Here is a 23,229-nt window from a genome sequence, read left to right on the forward strand (position 1 = left end):
AGCCTGCACTCAGGTAATAATAGAGTTATTACCTGATGCAGGCTTTCAGAAAACGGCAATATAGCATCACTTAAATTTTCCATAATTGCTGGTGGTGGTGACTGATACGGGGCGTACCTATACCTACCTACTTAAAGCACAGGGTAGTTAGATAGACAACAAAGCGATCCTATAAGGGTTCCTTTTTAGGGCTCCGTATCCAAAGGGTAAAAACGGAGCCCTATTAATGTCATTCTACTGTCTGTCTGCCTGTCCGTCCGTCTGTCTGTCTGTCCGGACCATGTCGCAGGTCTCTAGTTGATAGACGAAATGAATAACAAACCTGAAATTTTGGTATTTGCTGTAAAACGTTGACCCGAAACCAAATATTTAATTAGAAATTTAATTAAAGTTCATGGACTTTGGTTGCTTAATATTCAAATGAAATTGGAACTACGTTTGTATGAAGCGAGTGACGGAGAGACCCCTCTTAATAAAATAGTTTGTAAGTTGTGACTAAAACAAACAAACATTTTTTAGGTTTTTCTTTCACGGTTTATTGCGATGTTCTACTAGCTTGGAAAAGAAATATTTCATACACGCAAAATATGATTTTCATAATTATGTACTGGAACCCTAAAAGAGCGAGGCCTGAGGCCTTACTACTACCGTTTAAAGTAGTAATGTTTTAATATTGTTTTGACATTTTCATATAAAATTTGTATGAAATTGTCAAAACAAGGTATTAAGGCCTCTGATTGGCACTTGTCCAGTTTTTTTCCTTTTGAGTTACGGAATCTTAAAAATCAAAAAAAAAGTGAATCCCTTTTTTCTTATAACTGGTCGTGGTTGGATATTCTCCTGAATTAGGGCGTGATTAGGGCGCATACCTCAGTTCACAGTTGCGCATACAAATTACGAGTACACATTATTCTGTAGAGAGAATAGGATTTTGAACATAGCCTCAATAGCTAACTGTTAAGGAACGGACTGAAATCCGAAAGGTCGGTGGTTCAAACCCCACCCGGTGCACTATTGTCGTACAGCTACTTACTCGTAGCACAAACTTAGCGGATGCATAAAAAAAAAACTCTGTTTTATAATGTACAGGTCAAGCCGTTTCATATGACACCCCACTTGGTATAGTTATCTTACTTTGAAAATTGAAAACACTAATTTACGTGTTCATAACCATATTTTAATTATTTTTGTGATGTTACCACTAATTCACGGTTTTCGGATTTTTCCTTTCCATGTGCTATAAGTGCCAAATTTCATGATTCTAGGTCAGTACCTACTCTATAGGTGTTCTTGACTCACACGACAGACGGACAGCCGGACAGACAGACAACAAAGTGATCCTATAAGGGTTCCGTTTTTCCTTTTGAGATACATAACCCTAAAAAAGAACAAAGGTACCTACTTAAAAATGAAAGTCAGTCCCTATAAATATGATTACAGTTTTAATAGCACCCGTATACATTACGAAAAAGATCCCCCGAGATACATTATAGAGAAATAAGGCAGGATAAATGCGTAGGGGAGAGTTTAAAATTGGTTCGCAGATAAATAAATTAAGTAAGCGATCTACGTAGCCTCGGTACTTTGTAAATTGATTTGAAACCAAATTGAAAAAACATTCTCCAGTAAGAAAGTTGTAGCTCACTTTAATAATAATAGAAAATGTATAAAAACCCGGTCAAGTGCGAATTGACCTACGAAGATTTATTACTACATACTTTTTAATTTGCGAGTAGGTCATTTTGAAATTCACCGTCTTGGTTTTTTATTATGTATTGTTATAGCGCCAATATTTAAGAACTAATCGTTTTCTTTTTTCCTTTCTTGAAATACTTTGAAAATTTCAACTCTCTACCTATAAGGGGTCATAGAGTACAGCCCGCTGACAGATAGACGGACAGACGGACGCATAGCCGGAGGCTTAGTAATAGGGTCTGTCCGTACCCGAGGGGAGTCATAAAACTATAAGTACATAGACAGACAAGTTTTTTATCTTGAATACGGATGATCACTACTAGTAAAATCAGCGACTAATTATATTATTTATTATCAAACGTCAAAACGCTCGTTTAGTAAGGGAGCTTGTATAAAATACACAGATGTGACGTCATAAGTTACATTTGACGTAAGTCGACGTACTTAAAATGGTTAGTAAACTTTAAAGTAACAGAGGACGTGGATTTTACGAGTTTCGGAAGACCCTCTATTTAATAATCCCTAAGAAAGAATTTATTTTTTACATAGGCATCATCTCAATTCTGGGGTACTACCTTATATAAATAACGAAAGGCACATAGAAATAATTTGCGAGCTCATTTTCGTTAATCCACCTTTGCGAGGATTAATGCAGCCCCGTAGAGTGGTAGCCTACCGAGCCTTCGTGGACTGTAAAAATATTCCCTCTGTATCGGCGCGAGGTGGCGCTGCGGCCGGTTAATTACTCCTGAATATTTATTGGTCGTTTGAATAAATCGCTCGCGGTGGATAAGCCGACATTTGTATTTTATTTATAATTCCGACTGTTAGATAGTTATTATTTATCCTGAATGGGGATGATGCTTGATAATGCTGAAAATTATTTCTTAGTAGGTAATTATTAAATAGAGGGTCTCTCAAAATTCGTAAATTCTACGTCGGCTGTTAGTTTTAAGTTATCGATTTAACTAAAAAATTACGCCGAATTACTTCAAATCTGTAATAAGTACGTCACATTTGTGTATTTCATGCAAGCTCCCTTACTAAGAGAGCGTTTTGACCTTTGATAAAAAGTCGGTGATTTGACTAGGTTTAGGTACTAACACTAATGTGCAGTTATTTACCATTACTAACGCCCAGTAGAGCCACCAGGTAGCGTAACGGCTTACTTAGCAATTAAGCTTTGGAACGTAACACTGAATGACGCGGACGGTGCGTTTACCATCTCATTAAACACACAGCATAGGGGTTGTGTCGGGTAAAAGTCTCACCCCACTAAATATTATTAGATGCTCCGTATTCTATATTATTACTAGATTTGTTTATTGAAATAGTCTAATTGAGTTGTGGTGTTAACATCTCCCGGGTGTTAGCCATATCACTAGGGAGTTGGCTAACTAATGGCTTTACCATTTCGCTGCGACATATACAACTCTCTGGCCGGTACCCGCAGCCGCTATGCCCCTGCATTTTAAATCTGTAATATCTTCGAAAATATTAATTACTACTTGTAGGTATATACTTACACTAATACAGCAATATAAATCACTAAATCACCCACTGCCAAGGTAAGTAGTAACTCCTACAACTTCCAACTGCAATGTTTTTTTTTATTTAAAAAAAAAAGAATATTAGTCATTTTTTAATCATGAATAACATTCCCTTTTCCCCTCCAACTAAGCGTTAAGCTTGTGCTAGAAGTGGGTACGACAATAGTGCAACGGGTGGGGGTTGAACCTGCAACCTTTCGGTTTTCAGTCCGCTCCTATAACTGTTGAGCTATTGAGGCTACATGGTGATCTTTCCACAGATAAATACTTAATAAATAATCCGATTATCTGAGATCCGTGCGGCAAAAATTAGTGGATTCCAACCCAGGGTAGGTTGGAATCCACTAATTTTAGTTGATGGACTTGTTTATAAAATTATCGTTTTCAAATTCAAATTCAAAATGTTTTTATTCAATTAGACTTTTACAAGTTCTTTCGAATCGTCAAAAGCATCTACCACTGGTTCGGAATGCCTTTCCTACCGAGAAGAACCAGCAAGAAACTCGGCGGTTGCTCTTTTCAAAGATTTGATATACAATATTATGCCATGTATAAAAGCAATTGAAGTCCTGCGCATTGCTGGAGCGAATCGAAGTTTAAATCCACGCTTTTTTATCATTTACATAATCTTCGATAGTATAATATGCTTTTCTCAAGAGCATATTTTTAATAGATTTTTTGAACCTGTGTAAAGGCAAGTCCAAAATTGACTGAGGAATTTTGTTATAGAAGATTATACCCATTCCCACAAATGACTTTTGGACCTTCCTGAGACGGAGCGTAGGAGTCGCAAGCCTGTTACGGTGTCTAGTCAGCCTGTTGTGTAGATCGCCAACCTTCTTGTAACTAAGAATATTTTGTCTTACAAAAATTATGTTGTTGTAAATATATTGAGAGGCTACGGTAAGGATACCTATTTCCTTAAATTTTTCTCGAAGTGAATCGCGTGGTTTTAAGTTATAAATTGCGCGTATTGCCCTTTTTTGTAATACAAAAATTCTCCCAATATCTGCCGCTCTACCCCATATTAAGATTCCATAAGACATAATACTATGAAAATAAGCAAAATATACTATCTTTGCGGTCTCCACGTCAGTTAATTGTCGAATCTTTCTAACTGCGTAAGCAGCAGAGCTTAGTTTGCCAGCAAGAGTTGATATATGGGTGCCCCATTGCAGCTTCGCATCTAAGGTTATCCCCAAAAATGTAGTAGTCTCTTCTATTTTCAAAATATCATTATTTATCCTTAAATTAATGTTACTTGTGTTCTTGGTATTGGGCAGTGCGAATTCAATACACTTAGTTTTTTTTGCATTTAAAAGTAGATTATTTACAGTAAACCAGTGAGTTACCTGAGATATGGCACCATTTATATCGTCAAAATTGTCCTTATTTCTATCGACTTTAAAAATCAAAGACGTATCGTCAGCAAATAGTACGATATCGCAAATATTTTGGACTACATATGGTAAATCGTTTATGTATACTAAGAACATGAAAGGACCTAGAATAGAGCCTTGAGGAACACCCATTAGTGAGGCTGATCCGGATGACTTCACATCATTCACACATACTGTTTGAATACGATCACTAAGATAGGACGCAATGAGACCAAGCGCAGTGTCTTTGATTCCATAGTGGCTCAATTTAACTAAAAGAGTCTCGTGCTCAACACAATCAAATGCCTTGGATAAATCACAGAAAATACCAATGGCATTCTGTGACCCCTCCCACGCATTGAATATATGCTTTAACAGCATTGCGGCCGCGTCGGTTGTTGATCGACCTTTAGTGAAGCCATACTGTTCAGAATGGAGTAGCTTATTAAAATTGAAATGCTGAAGCAGTTGATTGAGCATGATTTTCTCAAATATCTTGCTCAGTGTTGGCAAAATTGAAATTGGCCTGTAATTGTTTGGGTCACTTTTGCTACCCGATTTAAAAAGAGGTATCAATTTACTACATTTCATGAGATCTGGAAAAGCGCCTGTATCCACAGACTCATTAAAAATTAAGGCTAGATATGGCGCAATAATATCAATAATATTGTTAATTATTTTTACTGATATTCCCCACAGATCTCCGGTTTTTTTGCTTTGTAAAGATTTGAACACTTTAACAATGTCATATGGAGTAACGTATTCAAACCTAAACAACACACCGCATTCAGTGACATTGGCCCTGAGAAGATCATAGGCTTCTGTTGGTGAAGAGCTAAGGGAACTAGTAGTGATGACTGGAATGTTCTGGAAAAAATTCTCAAATGTATTTGCAATTTCAATATTGGAGTCAATAATACGGTTATTAATTTTTAGCTCCAATTTATTGTTATGCACTTTTTGTTTCCCAGTTTCATCCGTGATGATATCCCAAGCTGCTTTAATTTTATTATCAGAATTAATAATTTTTTGCTTTATGCAGAGTGACTTTGCTTGTATGCAAACCTTTTTGAATAATTTTGAATAATTTTTTACATATTCAACAAATGTGGGAGTGTAGTTATATTGTTTTTCTGCATACAAGTCGAACAACTTATTTCTACTTTTATAGATGCCAACAGTAGCCCAGTCACTAAATTTAAGATTTTTAAACAGTTTTTTTTCTACAATTTTAAAGGTAGAATTAAATTGAGAGTTTATGAGATCAAAAAAAGCATTATAGTGTTCATCCGGACCACCCTGAGTAAAGTCAAGTTTAGGTAAAGCAGTTAAAACCTTTAGTTTGAACTGCTCTACCTTTTTAGTGGTTACTGGCCTATACTTTATTAACTTTGTTATGTCTTGATTATCACTGGGAACAGATATCATTTGTCCACAGTGATCGGATCTTAGATTCGTCATGATCGATTTTGCGACAATCTTACAGTCACAGAAAATGTTATCTATACAAGTGGCTGAATTTGCAGTTATCCGTGTTGGTTCATTGAAAATTTTCTGTAAATTAAAGCTTTTAAATAAATTGAGTAATCTGTCAGTAAAAGAAGTGTGAAGCAAAATATCAATATTGAAGTCTCCACAAACTAATATATTTTTTGATGACCTACATATCCGCCTCAAGGCCTCTTCCATAACGTCCTCAAACAGAACAAAGTCACCTGAGGGGGGTCGGTACACGCAGACGACAATATAGCGCTCCAGCTCAACACAGGACAGCTCAATAGTGCGTTCCAATGAAAGATTAACAATGTCTTTCCGTTCTTTATAATTGATATTGTTGCGGGTTAATATTAAAGACCCTCCGCGTATAGCTTTCTTTCTAGAGAACGCACTTGACAATTGATAATGTTTTAAATTTACTATTAATTGATAACTATTGAGCCAATGCTCAGTGAGGCATAAGATGTCAATATCAAATTTTTTAATAAATAGTTCTATCTCATGTTCTTTGCCAGATAAGCCCTGAATATTTTGGTGTACAAGATTGATTTTACATAGCTTATCTGTTGTCGCACTACTTAGTTTAAAATCTTATTACTGTTTACAGTAGTGTCCATGCAACTATTTGTATCCAAACTATTATAATAGTTTGTATCCAACGTAAAAAAACTGGAATTAGTAGTATTACTAATTAGGTCTATATTATTAGTACAACATGTACCGTTTTCAAAAGAACTCAAGCTAAAAATAGCTGTGTCTTGTATATTACAAGCTACCAAGGTAGCTATTTGTTTCTTATAACTAAGGGGCAAGTACATTGTATCCTTTGTCAGTGAAAATTTTTTTATAAAATTATTCGTGTCTATTATGTGAATATAATCCCTATGGCCAAAACTTAAATTATTAATAAGCATGTTGAGTTTATAGACATACCTATTTTGTGCTGGGGTTAAAGTGCAAGAGTAAGGAAAAGTGCACAATATGAATTTACAACCCGTATTTTCTTGTAGGTCCAATAGGTATGCAAAACTTCTTAAAATTTGTTTTTTTGTTATTTGCATGCTGTCACCTATCAACAAGACAACTGTACTATATTTATCTAAACAGCAGCCTTTTAAATTTTCAATTATATATTCATATGGTGCCCCTGGGTTACATATGTTGATCACTGTTTGATGTAATTTATTACTTATTAAATGACCAAAGTCTTTTCCCAATCCATCTGAAACAACAAATGTTTTCCGCTGAGGGCAATGTAACGAGGAACCATTGTTTTCACAGCCTTTTTGTTGTCCTATACACTGACTGTCCACTGGCATTTCGTCCGGAACCTTATTTGAGCACTCACATCTATTAATCAGAGAGTCAAGACGATCTATATTATAATTACTTAAGGCTAACAGCTCATCAGCGGCCAGTATATGCTCACCGACCTGTTTCTGTGACAGCTCGTACTGGGAAGTAACTGTTTTCAAGGAGTTTTCCAGTTTTAGAATCTCCTCATTAAGACTCCGAACGTCAGTTTCATATTGAACTCTCATCTCTTGCAGTGAGGAACAATATGTATTGAGCTTATTTAATAAATCTGAACGTTCTTTTCTAAGCCTAATGTTTTTATTACATAATTTCTGAAATTTTATTAATTTTTTCGTTTTTTTAATTAATTTACCAATTTTGATGTATTTTTTAATTTTTTTGTGACTATTTAAATGGATAGTTTCTGAATGTGGCTTATTATTAGCAGCACAAGGGCTGTCACAGGTCAGGTCAATTGTCAACACTGGTGCTGTTGAGGATGAAGCAAGCAGCTCATCATACAAGTTATTTGTTTTTTGTGTTTCATAACTTGCTATTTGTGACTGAAGGTCACAAATTAACTGTTGAGATTGGCTTAATTCATCCTCTAACATAGATATCTTTCCCAGAGCCTCTTCATAAGTTTGTATGCACTGATTGAACGACCCTACTGCCAACTGAAGTTGGTCGCGCTCCTCTGATAACAAAGTATGAGCGTTGTGCAGGTTTGCAAGTTCAGACTTTAACTGTGAGTTCCTAGCAATAATGATCCTCATCTCAGCTTCACTTTCATCTTGTTCCTTCAGTAGTTGGGTATTTAATTGTTTCAGTGATTTTATTTCGTGTAAAGCATTTTTCAGTTTCTGTTGTTCTTCAAGAGCGGCAGCTTTTCTGGTGAACATAGGAGCCATCTTGTACTATATACCTGAAACACACCAATAGATATATGTAAGTGAAGGAAATGGAAAGTGTTAGGAGTCTAGCAGAGAGAGGATGAGAGACAGCGAGATAACAAAAGTGAGATAAGTTAATAGACTAGGAAGAAAAGTTAAAATTAGTTTCCTGGTATGTTGACTAGGTTTATTACCTATATCATAAAATAAACTAAACAAGTAATAAGTAGGTACTTGATGCAAACACAAATAAAGAGGCCATAGGAAAATTTAGTCAGACTTACACTATGCCTAATAACTATTTATACCTAACTCAGGTGGACTATGTCGTACTGTAATCATTATGTGTACAGTGGAATGTTAGTTTTGTCTGAGGCAGTAGGTACAGACTGTACAGATCATTCTTCAACTTCACTTCCACTGTAAGTCAAGCAAAGTGAGAACAAGTTTTGCCTAAGTGTGTGGAGGGACGTGTCTCGAGATTCTCGAGTATGTACGAATACCTATCGTGTAGGGAGTGTTGGATTACTGAATAAGTTGTATAAAATAATAACAGATACTCCCCCGGTAAAAGTCCGTTATAGGTTATTGAATCACGTCACACCGCTCACAAGTCCGTCTCACTGGTGCTGGTTGGCAGTAGATCGGTATTGAAATTATGATTTATCACAAAATACACTTTGATTACAGTTGTTTTACAATAATTGTAGTCTTATTTAAATGTAAATTTACTTAAAATTGTAATTAAAATTAAACAGCTGATTTTCAGATTTTTGGGCAGCTAGCTAGAGGCTAGATGCGAAGACGATAATATAGCTACTATACGTCCATCCCTAAAGATTTTTTGTGATATTTTATTACCCTCATAATACCCAAAGGTCAGCTACAAGCTTCTCTCTATCGTGGAGCTAAATGAGCGTATATTAAAGCAACACTTTAAAGGATAATAAAAGACTATTTACGTCCCTCGGAAAGACAAATGCCTTCCCACTAAAGAGAGCTCATTTCTTACGATTAGTCTTCGTACTTCATGCGAGCGACACACTATATATATTTCATTAATAGGTATGTACCTAGATTTATAATATTTATCACATAAATATAATTTATTCTGTTGTTTAAAAGCAGGGATTTCTTTGCGGAAGCTTAGATCTACACTAATAGCTTAACATCTACACTAAAAAGCTTAATCTATACTAATATTATAAAGAGGTAAAGTTTGTAAGTTTGTTTGTAAGTTTGTTTGTAAGAAGTACGTAATCTCTGATACTACCGAACCGATTTTGAAAATTCTTTACAGTCTTCCTGAGTGACATGGGCTATATTTCATTTTCAAGCACCCGTGCGAAACCGGGGTGGATCGCTAATTTGTTATAATAATCCACTGATACAGACAAATCTGTCTGGCGCAACATGCGATATGCACCACCCGCCCTTATAATTCTTCCTCTGTTATATTCTGGGCTTTTCACACTTATAGATTTCAAACAATTCTCAAATGTTTGAAATGGCAATTGTCTCAAATAGCAAACAATTCTCTTACTCTTACATATAAACACTTATTTTCGAATGAATTTTTCGCATACAGTTTTATTGAACGAACCAATGTTTTCAGGCACATCACGCCCTGCGCCTCGAGGCCACTGAGGATAGCTGTTGATCAGCACTTCAACCTTTTGTTTAGCTTCGGTTGTTTGTTAAACACGAACTCTATTGCATTTAAAGGGAAACCTTTAAAGCCTGAGACACATACAACGCGGCAAACACGCCCTAACACATGGTCGCTTATACTTATTAGTGGGAAGTCCCGGGTTCCATTCCCGGCAGGAGGTCAGAGTTATAATCTGTGGTCTGGTCTAGTGGGAGGCTTCGGCCGTGGCTAGTTACTATCCTACAGGCAAAGCCGTGCCCACCAAGTGATTTAGCGATATGGGTTTAACTGAAATTGCCGTACCCCTTCCAGATTAGACCGCTTTCATCTTAGACTACATATATCATCACTTACCATCAGGTGAAGGGTAGCAGTCGGGGGCTAATTTGTATCTAAAAAAACATGTGGACATTAATTGTTTTCAGATATAAAGAGCGCACATAACCGACGCATCGATGCTAAAACAAAGGAAAGAAGCTCCTCGAATGAAATGAGGGATACAATCTAGAAAAGAGGTAGTTAGATATTGACTTATTGGCAAAACAGTTGAAAAGAGACGCATCGGGCAACGCGAGGCAACGGAAACGCATCGAGCTCCGTCCCCTAGGGCCCTGGGGGACGTACAACTTCGTTAGTAAATAAGTACAGTTAATTATAGAAACATTTAAAAATAAAACAAACTATGAAGATACACATCGAACACGCACTGTAATAATAAACTTCTGCAGAATCGGCGAATCTAACTTACCCATTAGCCAAACAGCTAGCAGTCTTAATAGTTAGTATAATACTAAGTTAAGAGTTCCGTGTGTTTGTCAAATAAGCCTTATGACAAGGTCTTACAAAATATACTAGGACATTAGTGTACTTGTAATTTGTGATCTCGCCGCGTGCTAATATTCTGAGTGAAAATGTTTAATATACATGCAACCACGGTTTAATTAAAATCTCTGTCGTGCTTATTTACTGGACACGCTAAATTATGAGCACAAAACTACCAGACTAGGGTGGTTCGTGACTGAAAGATAAAAATGAACTGAGTCATTCGTTTATGTCTTTCATTCGACCGTTTATTAAATCTCGTCGTCGTCTTTTGTATGAACTATAATGGTGTGTATTTACCTATCAGTTTGTTTCACAGAACCATATTTCACGACAGTTAGGAAACTTGTAACAAAACGTTGAGGCTTCACCTACACTGGCAGGCGTCAAATGTTACCTATATTTGACGATATGAAACATAAACTAAAAAAAAACAACTGACAAGGTATCTTTGATTTCAGTCACCCCTAGGCCCCTAGCCTGATATTTGACAGATACCGATTCAAAATCAAAACCGACAGTTTCCTCACTCTAGTTCACTCTGACTTAGGTACCTAATAGAAAATATGGCATCTGCTGTCTTTTACATCGGGACAGTGTGCCACGTCAATTTTAAGAAACTCACTCATTTATATGAGTGAGTTTATAAATAATTCGAAAGAGCACCCAAAGCTACGTAGATTAAATTGTAATGCCAGACAGACATGTAGGTATGTCTTTACAACACTTCACTGTTCGTCTTCGCGGCGGCATAGTCAACTTTTTATCCATTCGAAATTTTCCCTTGCCCTTTGAAGTTAAAGTTTTGAGTTTGAAGACCTTGCGTTTTGGACAGGTGGTCATTACTTGTGAACAACCTACCACAGAATAAGCTTGAACTCATTGGGAGAGAGAAGCAGTTTGATAATCCAAAAGACACGCGAAAGAAAGACTTTATATTTTTGGTGATCACATAGTCATGACTTGTGAACCAAACAACATACCACCGAATAAGCTTGACCTAATGAGAAAGAAACAGTTTATTGATCCAAAAGACAAGTAACTACCTCTCTTCATACATTTTGGTGTTGTTAAGCGCACCACTAGAGCAACGGACATTACGCTGAAGGGAATAATGCAGGGACTTTGTTTAATTATCCTCAGCTGAAATGGCTTTGCCCACCCAGAGGGGCAGTAACATCTTTCTGCAACAGGTCTGACTTAATGAAAAATGTTTAATTTATTTTAATGTTAAGTGACCCAAGAACACAATTACTATAATTTAAATAAGTTTACAGTAGTCATAATACCTAAAGCTTTTCTGAAGGATTTCGATGTACTAAAATGATTGAAATATAGATACCTACCTAAGTACTCATAAAAACAAAATAGGTATAAATTAGTAGGTAAGTCTAAAACATATAAGTAAGACTAAATACGTCTACCCGCGAAATTCAAATTTAATTTGGTTTTTCGCTATTTGTAAATTAATACGACAAAGTTGGCTTATAGCACTTTAATTTGTAGTTATAGTCGATACTAGAGCTAATTTCTTAAACCAGACGTAAGTCAATTTACCTACAAACTTTAAACTCCATATTTTTCTTCAAATTCTTTTAATAATCGCAAAATACAGTTTTAATGACTATAATTGACTAGTCTCGTTCGCCAACACTTTTCGTAAGTCGGTAGTACAAGTACCAATTACTTAACTAAGTCCAAAGTTCGAGTTAAAGCTAATTTCATAATGTTTTATAACTGGGTAGAGTAGATTAATCTTTTAAGTATTATACTTAACTAATAATTTTTGTATTAAAATGTTACGAGCGCGAAATTAGTAGTAAAAACTAAAATAGAGAAAATGTCAAGATGGAAGTTAATACACGATGATGAAGTCCTTTTATTCCGTCGTGGAACTGGGCTGCAGTAGTTGTTTTCTATGTCTCTCTATCTTTGGCTGATGTCATGACACGAGAGTTCCACTCTTTTAATGTCTGCTTCTATGGACCCTCTCCATTGAAGCAGACCTTAAAAGACTGCAGGTGTTGGTTTGTTGACCAGGTCTCCTTCGACCGGCAGGCTGCCATTGAAACGTCACTTGAGCAGCGTTCTCTTCGCAAAATATCCCCGATCCATTACCATCGCCTCAGAGCTATTCCCTTGTATACCGGGAGTGACAGATATTTAGTATAATACAGAATAAAGTCATCGGACACCTCCAGGCTGAAGCCTGTTGACATATTTTCATACAATTTTAGCACGTTTACGCATAGGTAGTTACGTTAACTCAAAACACTCAGGGCTCGGAAAACAGCTAAAAACGTTTAGATTCGTCTTAGAAAAACGCGTAACGACCAGAAGTAACGTATTAATCACTCAGTTAGACAAGTGAACGCCGAGATATCGTTAATTTAACACTTAAAACGTTTTTATTCGAGTGGATAATTGCGAGAGGGTGCATTAATGGGCACGTACAGCCGCCAAGATTGATGACGTTGCGCAGAAACATTCAAATGGCTCGCTGAATATTTGAATACGAACGAGTAGAGAGGTGCCATATTTGATATTATACTAGAGATCATCTTAGCTTATGAACGACAACTTTTTTAGGGTTCCGTAGGCCGTATGCGATGGGTGCCAATGGGATCCTATTACTAAGCCTCCGCTGCCCGTATCTGTCTGTCTCTCATGAAGCGAAATAGGTAGACAGCAAGACAGTTGTAATTTTCACAGTATGTGTATTTTTATTGCCACTCTGTAATAATTACCAACATCTTGTAACACACATTAAGCAAATAAAGTATTTCTATTTCTATAACAACAAATAATAAAAATTTCAAAATGGCCGCCATGTAAATTATAAAAATTAAAAAGTTAATCTGTTAAAATTATATCAAAATAGGTCATAAACCGCTATCTGTCGACGTAATGTGTTACTAAATGCCAATACTATAGCATATACTAATATGTGTTACTACTTGTCAATTATTGTCTTATCCAAAAAACGTCACTCCATTTTGAACCGCCAACTTTATACCTACTACTATCAATGTAGCTGTCAGTTATTTTACCGTAATCGAGCCACTGATGCATCTCTATTGAGGTTTACAACTCAATGGGTTCGAGGAAGTTGGGATTATAGAATAAACATGGTTGATGTTTTTTCCAACCGCGATTTGCTGAATATTTTAGGGGGAGTTGATGTATTTTTTGTTTTTCTTTTAGCTTTGGGGTTGAATAACTGGTTTGCTATTTCGACGTTGAACGAGGATGCGGCACCGTAAAAAAAGGATCAATAAGGCCTAATATTGGTAGGTAAGTAGGTACATGAATCATAAAGTCTACTTAAGTAGTAACAAAGTCTACACATGCGATCTGCGATCAAAATTAAACCAAAATCATTGATCGCGATACAGTTTAACTGTGAATTTCCAGATCACGAAGTACGATTACGTGTTATCATGGATTTACTTATTGATTTTGATCATAGATCAGATCGAGCGTGTAGGTAGAGGTAGGTACCTACTAGGCGAATATGGACGCCAAATTTTTTAAAACACTAAATTATTATAAAGGTTAACATGTAGTTAACCGTCCAAGTATTGCTGTGTGAAAAAAAAAACGCTGTCTCAGCCGGTCTATGTGAAGAGACCTTAGGTGCATGAACCTACGCCAGCTGCAATGAAAAGAAAATAACGGAAAGTTCACTAGGTAGGTAGCTATAATAAAAATGTATTGCGTTTGCAACGCTGAATATTGAAATTCCTACTTCCACAATACACATAGGAACGTAATATCGAATTCATTACATTATTTACATTCAGAGTAGGTACCTACTCGACGAGATAAATACAAATGTTCAGTGACCTCAGCAGAGTTCTTTAACAGGTGGGCCCAAAAAATGAATACGAGCAAGACGAAAATCATGTCTAAGGTCCGTCCCATCCATTGTCATGCAGCGTCCCATTCAGTTCATAATCGTAACAGCTTTGCACTCGAAATTGTAGACGAGTAGGTATTATTTATATAGGTACTTGGATACACAATCCAGCTATAGTACGCGACAAGTCGAGATGGCAATTGGGGTATGAGGCATGGGAGGCGCACACCCGCGCTTTACCACACCGAGTTAGCTCGGGGGCTGTGCGGGTGTGCGCCACATACCTACCCCGATTGTCTTCGTCATTCGAACTGCAGCCGCCACGCGTCGTGTTACTCCAAGCCTTTACTCTGACGTCCGGTGTAACTTAGGAGTTTTTCTTGACTTTTCTATTAAACTTTGTTTTGAATTCGATGGGCGTGGGATAGGTGGGCGGAGATTTATTTACGCGATACCGTTTTATTTACGCGAGTGTAGGTAGCTAAATTCAATTTGGATTTTACCTCAGAGTGCTACGTGCGAATGTTCGCACCCGGCGCTTTTGTTTAGCTAGCCTACCCAAGAAACCAATACCACACTAAAATAAGTATTTGAATCGATTTTTGCGCGGCTAATTGCGTGGTTCCGTAGGTACCCGAAGAGTTCCAACGGGATCCCATTTCTAAGAATTCGCTGTCCGTCCGTCCATTCGTCTGTCAGCGGGCTGTGCCTATCTTGTGTACCGTAATAGGTAGAGTTTAAATTTTTACAGATTGTGTATTTTATTGCCTCTATAACAACAAATACCTAATAAAAATTTCAAAATGGCCGCCATAAATATTAAAGTGTTATTACTTGTTGATCCGTACGGAGCTATTCTTGTGGATGGTACGAGTCCCACTTGACCGATTTTTTTTTAAACTCCATAGGTAGGTACCTATCGCAAAAAAAATGATTTTGTGGAAGCGAATCCGCGGGCGGTCGCTACTGTTGAGATAAAAACAAGCCCGAGAGATCCATCATCCATTAAGCTGCTTCATTAAAACAAGTTTGATACTTCTGGCGATTCGACGATAGGTTAACTAAAACGAATAGGGGAAGCTCCCCTTAGAAATAATAGCGCCTCAATAAACATGAGGGGCTTAGTGAAAGTGCCTGATAATCTGATGCTGTGTGTACAGATTTGGTGCACCCCTCCACTAGTCTATGAAATTATAACTGTAGGTGTATAGGGTGCTTGTTATTTCGGCGACGATTAATGAATGGAAAACTTGAATTATTCCATTAGAGACTAGCTTTTGCCAGTAATTTCGTCCGTTGAAATGAAGCCTCATTTAATAAGCCTATTCTGTTTTAAGGAACAAGATATATCCATGTCCCTTTGCGGATAGTGGTCAAAGCTTTTTGCCCTTTTCAAACTAGTTGAGACTTCAAGAAGTAACAAACACACAGATCATCAACCAAGATACGTATTTTCGTGCTCAAGCGTCCTCTGTTATTTTATGCCATACCTGTCTTTGTACACGGCGACATTTTCAGGTGCAGTTGAAGTGCGCCAGACTACCTGCAACGCTCTCTCCTAGTCGAGCGCATGCTGTTCCAATCGGCATTTTCGGGAGAATCATAGTCAAGCGTGAGATAGGCGATATTTTAACGCAACCCAAATCAAAGTTTGGTATTACGTTATTTTGAAAACTAATCAATATTTTTAAACAAACCTACATATCTGAAATAATAATCATAGTTTTAAAGCCGTTAGTTTTGCAATTTTGTAGTTTTTTACTTTGTCGTTTACTTACGAAGTTGCCTCAACATTTGGCCTGAAATAGAGAAATTTCAAGGGTAATAACTTTTAAAATTTTAATTCCACTATGTATATAATATTGTTGTCTTGCACAAGTATTGAAGAAATAAATCGATAGTTAGCTTAGTTTTAGATTTATAGAAACTAATAATAGAATACTAGATTAATAACACTTTTATAATATGGAGCAACGCGTATGAAGCGTAAGTTTAACTTTGCATAATCTTGCAAATTGCTATATCTACAGACTGCAGTTTTGTTAACGCGAACGTCCGTTCGAAAAACGCGCGTGGGCTGCGCGTGAAAATAGCGCCCTATATGTAAAGGCTCTAATAAATATTTTTGAAAACAAAAGGGTTGTAAATAAAATCAAACAAAAAAAAAAATAGACAAAAACTAAGATGTTTTAATTTAAAAATATTTATTCAGATTCGTCGTCGCTAATTACTCGTAGTTTCTTGCGTTTCCCCCTCACTGCCGCGCCGTCTTCCCGCTCGCTGTCATCTGAAGCAAACGAGATAACTTGCACATTTCTTTTTTAATTAAGACAAAAACACGACTTTCATAGGTTCGTGACGACTTTTTATCCGACTGTGGGAGGGTATAGTCTGGTATAGCAGTTGTTTATGACTTTTATGATACTGTTTATACCTACAATTTCTAAATAATTTTAAATACATACAAAAATTGCGGAACCGGCTGGATTCGAACCTGCGTCTCTCCTGAGTACCGCGCCCGGAGTACCATCAACCAACTAATCACTGTTTACTTACTGCCCACCGAAAACCCAGTGCCGAAAAATATATGTTTTTATTCAGTACTCAAGCGACTGTTGGTATAGAGAAAGCGATTATTATCTGTCGTCACGATACAGTGAAAACTGGCTCTAGAGCTTTAAATTACTGGAGAATCCTTTTCTTAACAAGAGAATCTCCATACTAATTGTTGGAACATTTGGGGGAACAAAATAACGTAGAAGGCTTTATGGAAATGTGGCCATTTAATTCCGTGTTGATTGTTTTGGGGACGCACTTAAGTGGTTTTGAAAAATATTTTTTCTAAAAAATGATATGAAATATGCACATTTCATACACTGATTGGTTCCAAAGTTAAAACTTTACGGACAGTATTACAACTGTCCAGAAAAGTAAGTATGACATTTCATTTCATAATATCATAAGTTTGAATTGGAAAAACCTTCTTCCTGAATATCTTGTATATTCATATTTTTTCTTTAGAGTAAACTAAATAGTTTGAACTCGGAACTCTACACAATTGCGCTTTCAGCGGTCACAACACAGCACAGTTATCCGTATCAGATTATTTACAGCGCTGTAAGCGTCATTCCGAGCAAAAAATTTAAAAAGTTAATTGTTTTCATTATCATAACATTAAAAGCGGCGAATTGATTGTTCATCTTAAATTATTTATTAAACAAGTCACCTACTAGATAAAATGAGTTCAAGTGAGGACAGTATGGAATTTGATTGCATACCCCCTAATTTGAAAGCGGCGCCAAAATTAGCAAAATTTAAAAAAAAAATAACTTGTTTCATTTTTTAGGAAAGCAAAGCACTATATACATGCCTCGACCGGGAGTGCCTTTCTAGGTTCGTGTTATGAACGACCACGCTAAGGCTAAGTATTGGATTATAAAATTAATAAGGCTAACTTACCACTGTGTTGTGGCAGTCCACTCAATATATCCTCAGTGTCAGGCAACTCAGTTTGTAGAGTTTTCTTGGCAAATGATAAAATGTCTTCATCCTCGTCTTCGATTTCATCGATTCTCTGCATTTTCCGATTATTTCCTTCATCAGAATCGATGCTGCGACTTCGTTTTCGATTTTTCGATTCGATTTTACCATTCGATACGCTTGCATTATTCGATACATTTTTATTGTTCGGTATACTTTTATGATTCGATACAGCATCAATTTTTTCTGGAATATTATCACGCATTTTGCGCAAATTATCGAATAAATCATCGTCATCGCTCGATTCGGCTTTACTTTTTGGTGGTTCTTCAGCATTATTAAATTTGTTACTTTGATCATAATTTGCATTGTCTATAATGAGTTCTTTGTTAACTGCTTTAATGATGATTTCCCGTCTTTTACGAATGGTTGCATGGTGTAAGTTGCTTGGGATCCTCCAGTAGGTTTCCTAAAAGTTAGTTTTAAAATTTAAGCCATCTTAAGTATTTACTTAAGGCATGGGATGACTTTACTTGGGTTATGATAATTTTGTAGAAAATTATCTGTCGGGTTACACCTTAGAGTATGTAACTAATAGAGAGCTTACACAACTTATGAAGCATTATACGATTCGTAAGCAGGTATTCTATTGACACTAATTTTTAAATGTACCAGTAAAAAAGTGGTGCGCCATAATACTAACGAGGTTGCTATATTTATGGATCCGATCCTGGAGTAGCTCCTCCACCTAGACCATAAACATTTAGTCGGAGCTTTTGATTTTGAGGATTACGACCGAAGAACCCGTGCTTACGATTCATATTCTTTATAGCGCGTTCTATACCGTATTTTTACTCGTACGAGTTACACATAGTAAAAGAGTAGATACTCACTTGTTCGTCAACTGGCGGTAGAATGCCAATACTCTTCAGAACTGTAGTGAAAAGCGCGCTGTCCATCGCTTCCACAGATTCACTGGATATAGGAACGAGAGGAGTTCCTTCTGCCGTGGGATCAAAACCTTCAGCTTCTTGGTCCAATGCTACCTCCTCTAAATTTTCCGCTAGCCACCTTAGACCTTCTGTGTAACCTGGTGAAATGGATATGTTCCTATAAAAGCTCGAAGAAAGAACAAGGGAAGGCAAGGGAACAAATCCTAAGTTTATACAATATGGTTACAGGGAAATATGCCACAATCCCGCTAAAGGGTTATGGCACAAAACATTAGCTGTCAAACGACTTCTAAAATCCTTATGCAATAGTGTATCGTTTTTAACCGATTTCAAAAAAGGAGGAGGTTCTCAATTCGTCGGAATCTTTTTTCGAGTTATAATATTTACTGTCCAGGAATTAAATCAGGATCAAGGTGAAAACGACTTAAATGGAAAATGATTAAAAAATATTTTTCAATAGGGTCAACAGGTAAAATAAAATCGGTCAAATGCAAGTCGGACAAGGATATGTAAGCAAGAAATAAAAAAAATATGATGAAATATATTGTCTTTAGTATTTATTTTTAAAGAGGCAACTTAAACTTAACTTATGGTATACTTAGAAAAAAAAAAAGAAAATGATGCACTTTTGCATAAGCACTTTAGCGGTCGATTGATAGCGTGACATATTTCCCTGTAACCCTGTATATTCCAATTATCTTTTTTAACCTCGTGGGTGACCTCTATGCTATTACAAATGCTTTTTGAAAATTCGAAGAAAAATGCTTTTTAAAAACTCGAAGAAAATGCTTGCAATGGACTTATAAGCGAACAATATTTAGAAAAACCTCGTTACCTAGTAGGAAACGAAGAATTGAAAATCGCAATAACGGCATTATTGGTAAGAGAGCCCGTGGAATATTATAAGGAAGAGATTGGTAAAAGCTGTAAGTTTATAAGATTACCTGTATATGGTAAACTAGTAACTATGGTAAACCTATACCGGCACCGTACCGCAAGACACCAGGAGAGTTTCCTATGTCGTCTATGGCGTGTCATCTCTATGTCGCGTCGTCATTCCTTCTACGCACACGAAACGCTTTGCATCATCATCATCATTCCTTATCCGCATGGCTAGGGTTTGGAATACTCTTTCGCGATCAGTGTTTCCTACCAATTATAATCCAGGTATCTTTAAAACAAGAGTGAATAGGCACCTTCTAGGCAAGCGCGTCCTATCTTAGGCCACATCATCCCTTCCCATCTAAATGAGAGGCCCAGGTTAAATTTTTTTTAAATTAATGAATATATCATTTACATGCTTAATATTAATTAAATTATTAGGTTAGGTTCAACATACAACAGGAGTAAGTTAAATAATTAATTTCTAATTTACTGTCTCTGGTCTGCCTGTTCTGGTAGGAGGCATCGGCCGTGGCTAGTTACCAGCCTACAGGAAAGGACGTAGCTTCAATTAGCTTCCCGGTACGATGCCGTGTAAAAACCAATAATTAATAATATTACGGATTAAATTATTAAACTGCCATACTTCTTCCAAGTTAGCCTACTTCCGTCCGTACCGTCACTTCCCACAAGGTGAGATCGCCGTCAAAGACTAATTATGTCTTCAAATAATTGTCAAACAACCGCTATACAAACTTACAGCTTTTATCAAAGAACTCCTGTATTAACAAGTTTTATTTCCTTTTACCCCTTTTTTCACTAAATTCCTTACTTTCCCTTTTATTTACATATATCTAAAGATAGAGTATTAATAAGTTAATTGATTCTATCACCCACTAAAGTAAATAAATGTGACTCCTTAACGTTTTCTCTTCCCATCGAGTCACACCCAGAGTAACAGTGTGGACTCGTTGGGTAGTCTAATGGATAAAAAGGTTATAACTAGTAACAGTGTGACAGTGTGAAAAAAAATATCGAATTCCCTACGAGTCACATTGTGACACGATTCAAAGTCAAATAATAGAATTAATTCAAAGTAGGTACTATGTACACCTTTGTCAGTTGTTGGATTTGTAAGATCATGTAGTGGTGATATAATTAATTACGTAAACATAAAAATAAAGCTACGAGGGGTTCAAACGCGCCCAGGTCTGAGAAGAGCCCACAACAAAATCAGCCGGGTAATTTTTTTATTATCACCACTTCATAAAATCACTTATTAGAACTATCAAAGCTGTTAAGGGGCATGAGACGGGCCTGCCCGCGAAATTCAAATTTAATTTGGTTTTTCGCATTTTTTAAACTAATACGACAACGTAGGAAAACCAAATTAAATTTGAATTTCGCGGGCAGTCTCGTCGCTTCCACCTTAAGCAACCCATTCATAAGCTTTCTTATCTTTTAAATAATCCTTAGCAGTGTAGTAGGTAGGATTGAGATTGAATGTTACTCATTGGGAATAAACCCTAAAAATAAGCTACAGGCTCTGGGGCTATATTAAAAAGCAAAATACGAGCCAACTTACCCTCATCGACAGCTTGCACCAGCAGTTTTGCAATTTCATTGGCACTTAGCTCTGCACTTTTAACGGGCTTTTTATTTTTAATTTGCTGTTTTTTCTCTGCGTTAGTTTTGTTCTTTTTCTTCGGTTTGACGGTTATTGCGGGCGGAGAGACGATATCATTTTCGCTATCGGAATTTGACGCCTCAGACTCTGATGAGCTTTCTACAATGTGGGGAAAAAACATTAGCATGTCTGAATCTTTGGATACTCCTTCACGCCACAACTGAACTAGAGTGAGGGAACTCTTAAGCCGGGACTCGACCGCGAAATGAGCGAGGTCATTAATGAGTCCGTTTAACTCGCAACGATAATTTCCATAGTTGAGGCTCGACCGCGAAAGAGCCTTCAACTATGGAAATTGTCGTTGCGAGTTAAACGGACTCATTAATGACCTCGCTCATTTCGCGGTCGAGTCCCGGCTTTAAACTCTTTAATTTAAACTCTTTCTCGTAAAATCATAGAAAAATAGGGTTATCTCAGGGCTACCGGCAATCATTCATCCATCTTGGATACCTGCGTCAAATATGCGAGTACCTGAGGCTTGCCAGTGACGTCGAAGCCTCGATGTTTTGTTAAAAGTTCCCCAATTGTGAACTGCGACAAAGATTTAAACCGATTTGGTTGTTTGTAATCGAGATAAGCTTATACCCTGAACTAGTGTTTTGCTCGGTGCGCGAGCTGCTAAAGCAGCTCACGTGACGTGGTTAGGTTTATGAGTTGTATTAAACCGATTTTTTTTATTAAGATACACAAATTACCCCGAAAACCCCATAAAACGACACCTATATCATTTTTTTTCTTAAAAAGTGCACGCTCGCCATCTTGGATTTCAAAATAAATGTCGTTATCAAAATCAGCACCCTAGAAAACTCTGAAAAAGACATCCATATCATTTTTTGTAAAAACGGGGTAGTTGAGGTTAATAAAGTAGGGTGCGTGGGTGCGCGGACCACTAAAGTGGTCCGCGAGCATGCAGAGTTTGTTCCACCGAGTAGACCTTCGGACCCTGATCATCTTTTGCCAAGAAACCACTCTTCCATCTTTTATAGCCTCCGAGATAGACACCGACGAAATTTGTACGGCGGCCATCTTGATTTTCCAAAATTTTCCACTTTTCCTATTAATCGTTTACTACATTCTTCAAAAATTGCGAGTTTCAACGAAATCGGTTGGAAAACAAAATAGTTGCAAAAATCATGTCGGTCGCCATCTTGTTTTTCTGAAATGTCATAATTTTCCCCTACTCATATTGCGCATCCGAACATATCTCCCCTACATTATCGTATCGTTATCCGTCTCTTTCTAGGAGAATGAGGCATTCAATATTCGCCATACAAAATGTATGGAAAATTAAATTCCGCCATTTTGAATTTTTTTTCTATTCATCGAGTAAACCTTTGGATCCTGATCTTCTTTTGCCAAGAAACCGCACCTCCATCTTTTATACCCTCCGAGCTGGACGCCGGCGAAATTTGTATGGCGGCCATCTTTTCTTCGCCATTTTGAATTTTTTTTCAGCTTTTTGGCAATTGGATGACGTCATGAATGACATTTGCTCGAGCACCCCCCACCTATCTTCAATACCTTAAGCGGGCCCTCCACCCGTCTCCGAAACCCTCAATCATCAGCTCTCTCCATAATTTTGGCT

The 23,229-nt window shown here is 37.0% G+C and overlaps 2 protein-coding genes across 3 annotated transcripts in view; both read right to left on the bottom strand.

The window, feature by feature from the left end:
- Positions 1 to 894: 894 nt before the first annotated feature.
- On the bottom strand, positions 895 to 9,074 carry LOC123867702. Its single transcript, XM_045909880.1, has 2 exons — positions 7,453 to 9,074; positions 895 to 912 (listed from the first exon to the last, which is right to left on the bottom strand). The coding sequence occupies exons 1-2, from the start codon at positions 8,326 to 8,328 to the stop codon at positions 895 to 897; spliced, it is 894 nt and encodes a 297-aa protein (XP_045765836.1). The 5' UTR covers positions 8,329 to 9,074.
- Positions 9,075 to 16,811: 7,737 nt separating this feature from the next.
- Positions 16,812 to 23,229, bottom strand: part of LOC123867340 (protein timeless homolog) — a 63,425-nt gene continuing 57,007 nt past the window's right edge. For both annotated transcript variants that reach the window (XM_045909339.1, XM_045909338.1), the window contains exons 19-22: positions 21,543 to 21,743; positions 19,016 to 19,212; positions 18,102 to 18,591; positions 16,812 to 16,929 (exon numbers count right to left, since the gene is read on the bottom strand). In XM_045909339.1, coding sequence (XP_045765295.1) covers positions 16,847 to 16,929; positions 18,102 to 18,591; positions 19,016 to 19,212; positions 21,543 to 21,743 — 971 coding nt within the window. In that variant the 3' untranslated portion in view covers positions 16,812 to 16,846. The remainder of the gene's footprint in view (positions 16,930 to 18,101; positions 18,592 to 19,015; positions 19,213 to 21,542; positions 21,744 to 23,229) is intronic.

This window comes from Maniola jurtina, chromosome 8 (assembly GCF_905333055.1).
Source record: "Maniola jurtina chromosome 8, ilManJurt1.1, whole genome shotgun sequence".
In the NCBI taxonomy this organism is placed as follows: domain Eukaryota; kingdom Metazoa; phylum Arthropoda; class Insecta; order Lepidoptera; family Nymphalidae; genus Maniola; species Maniola jurtina.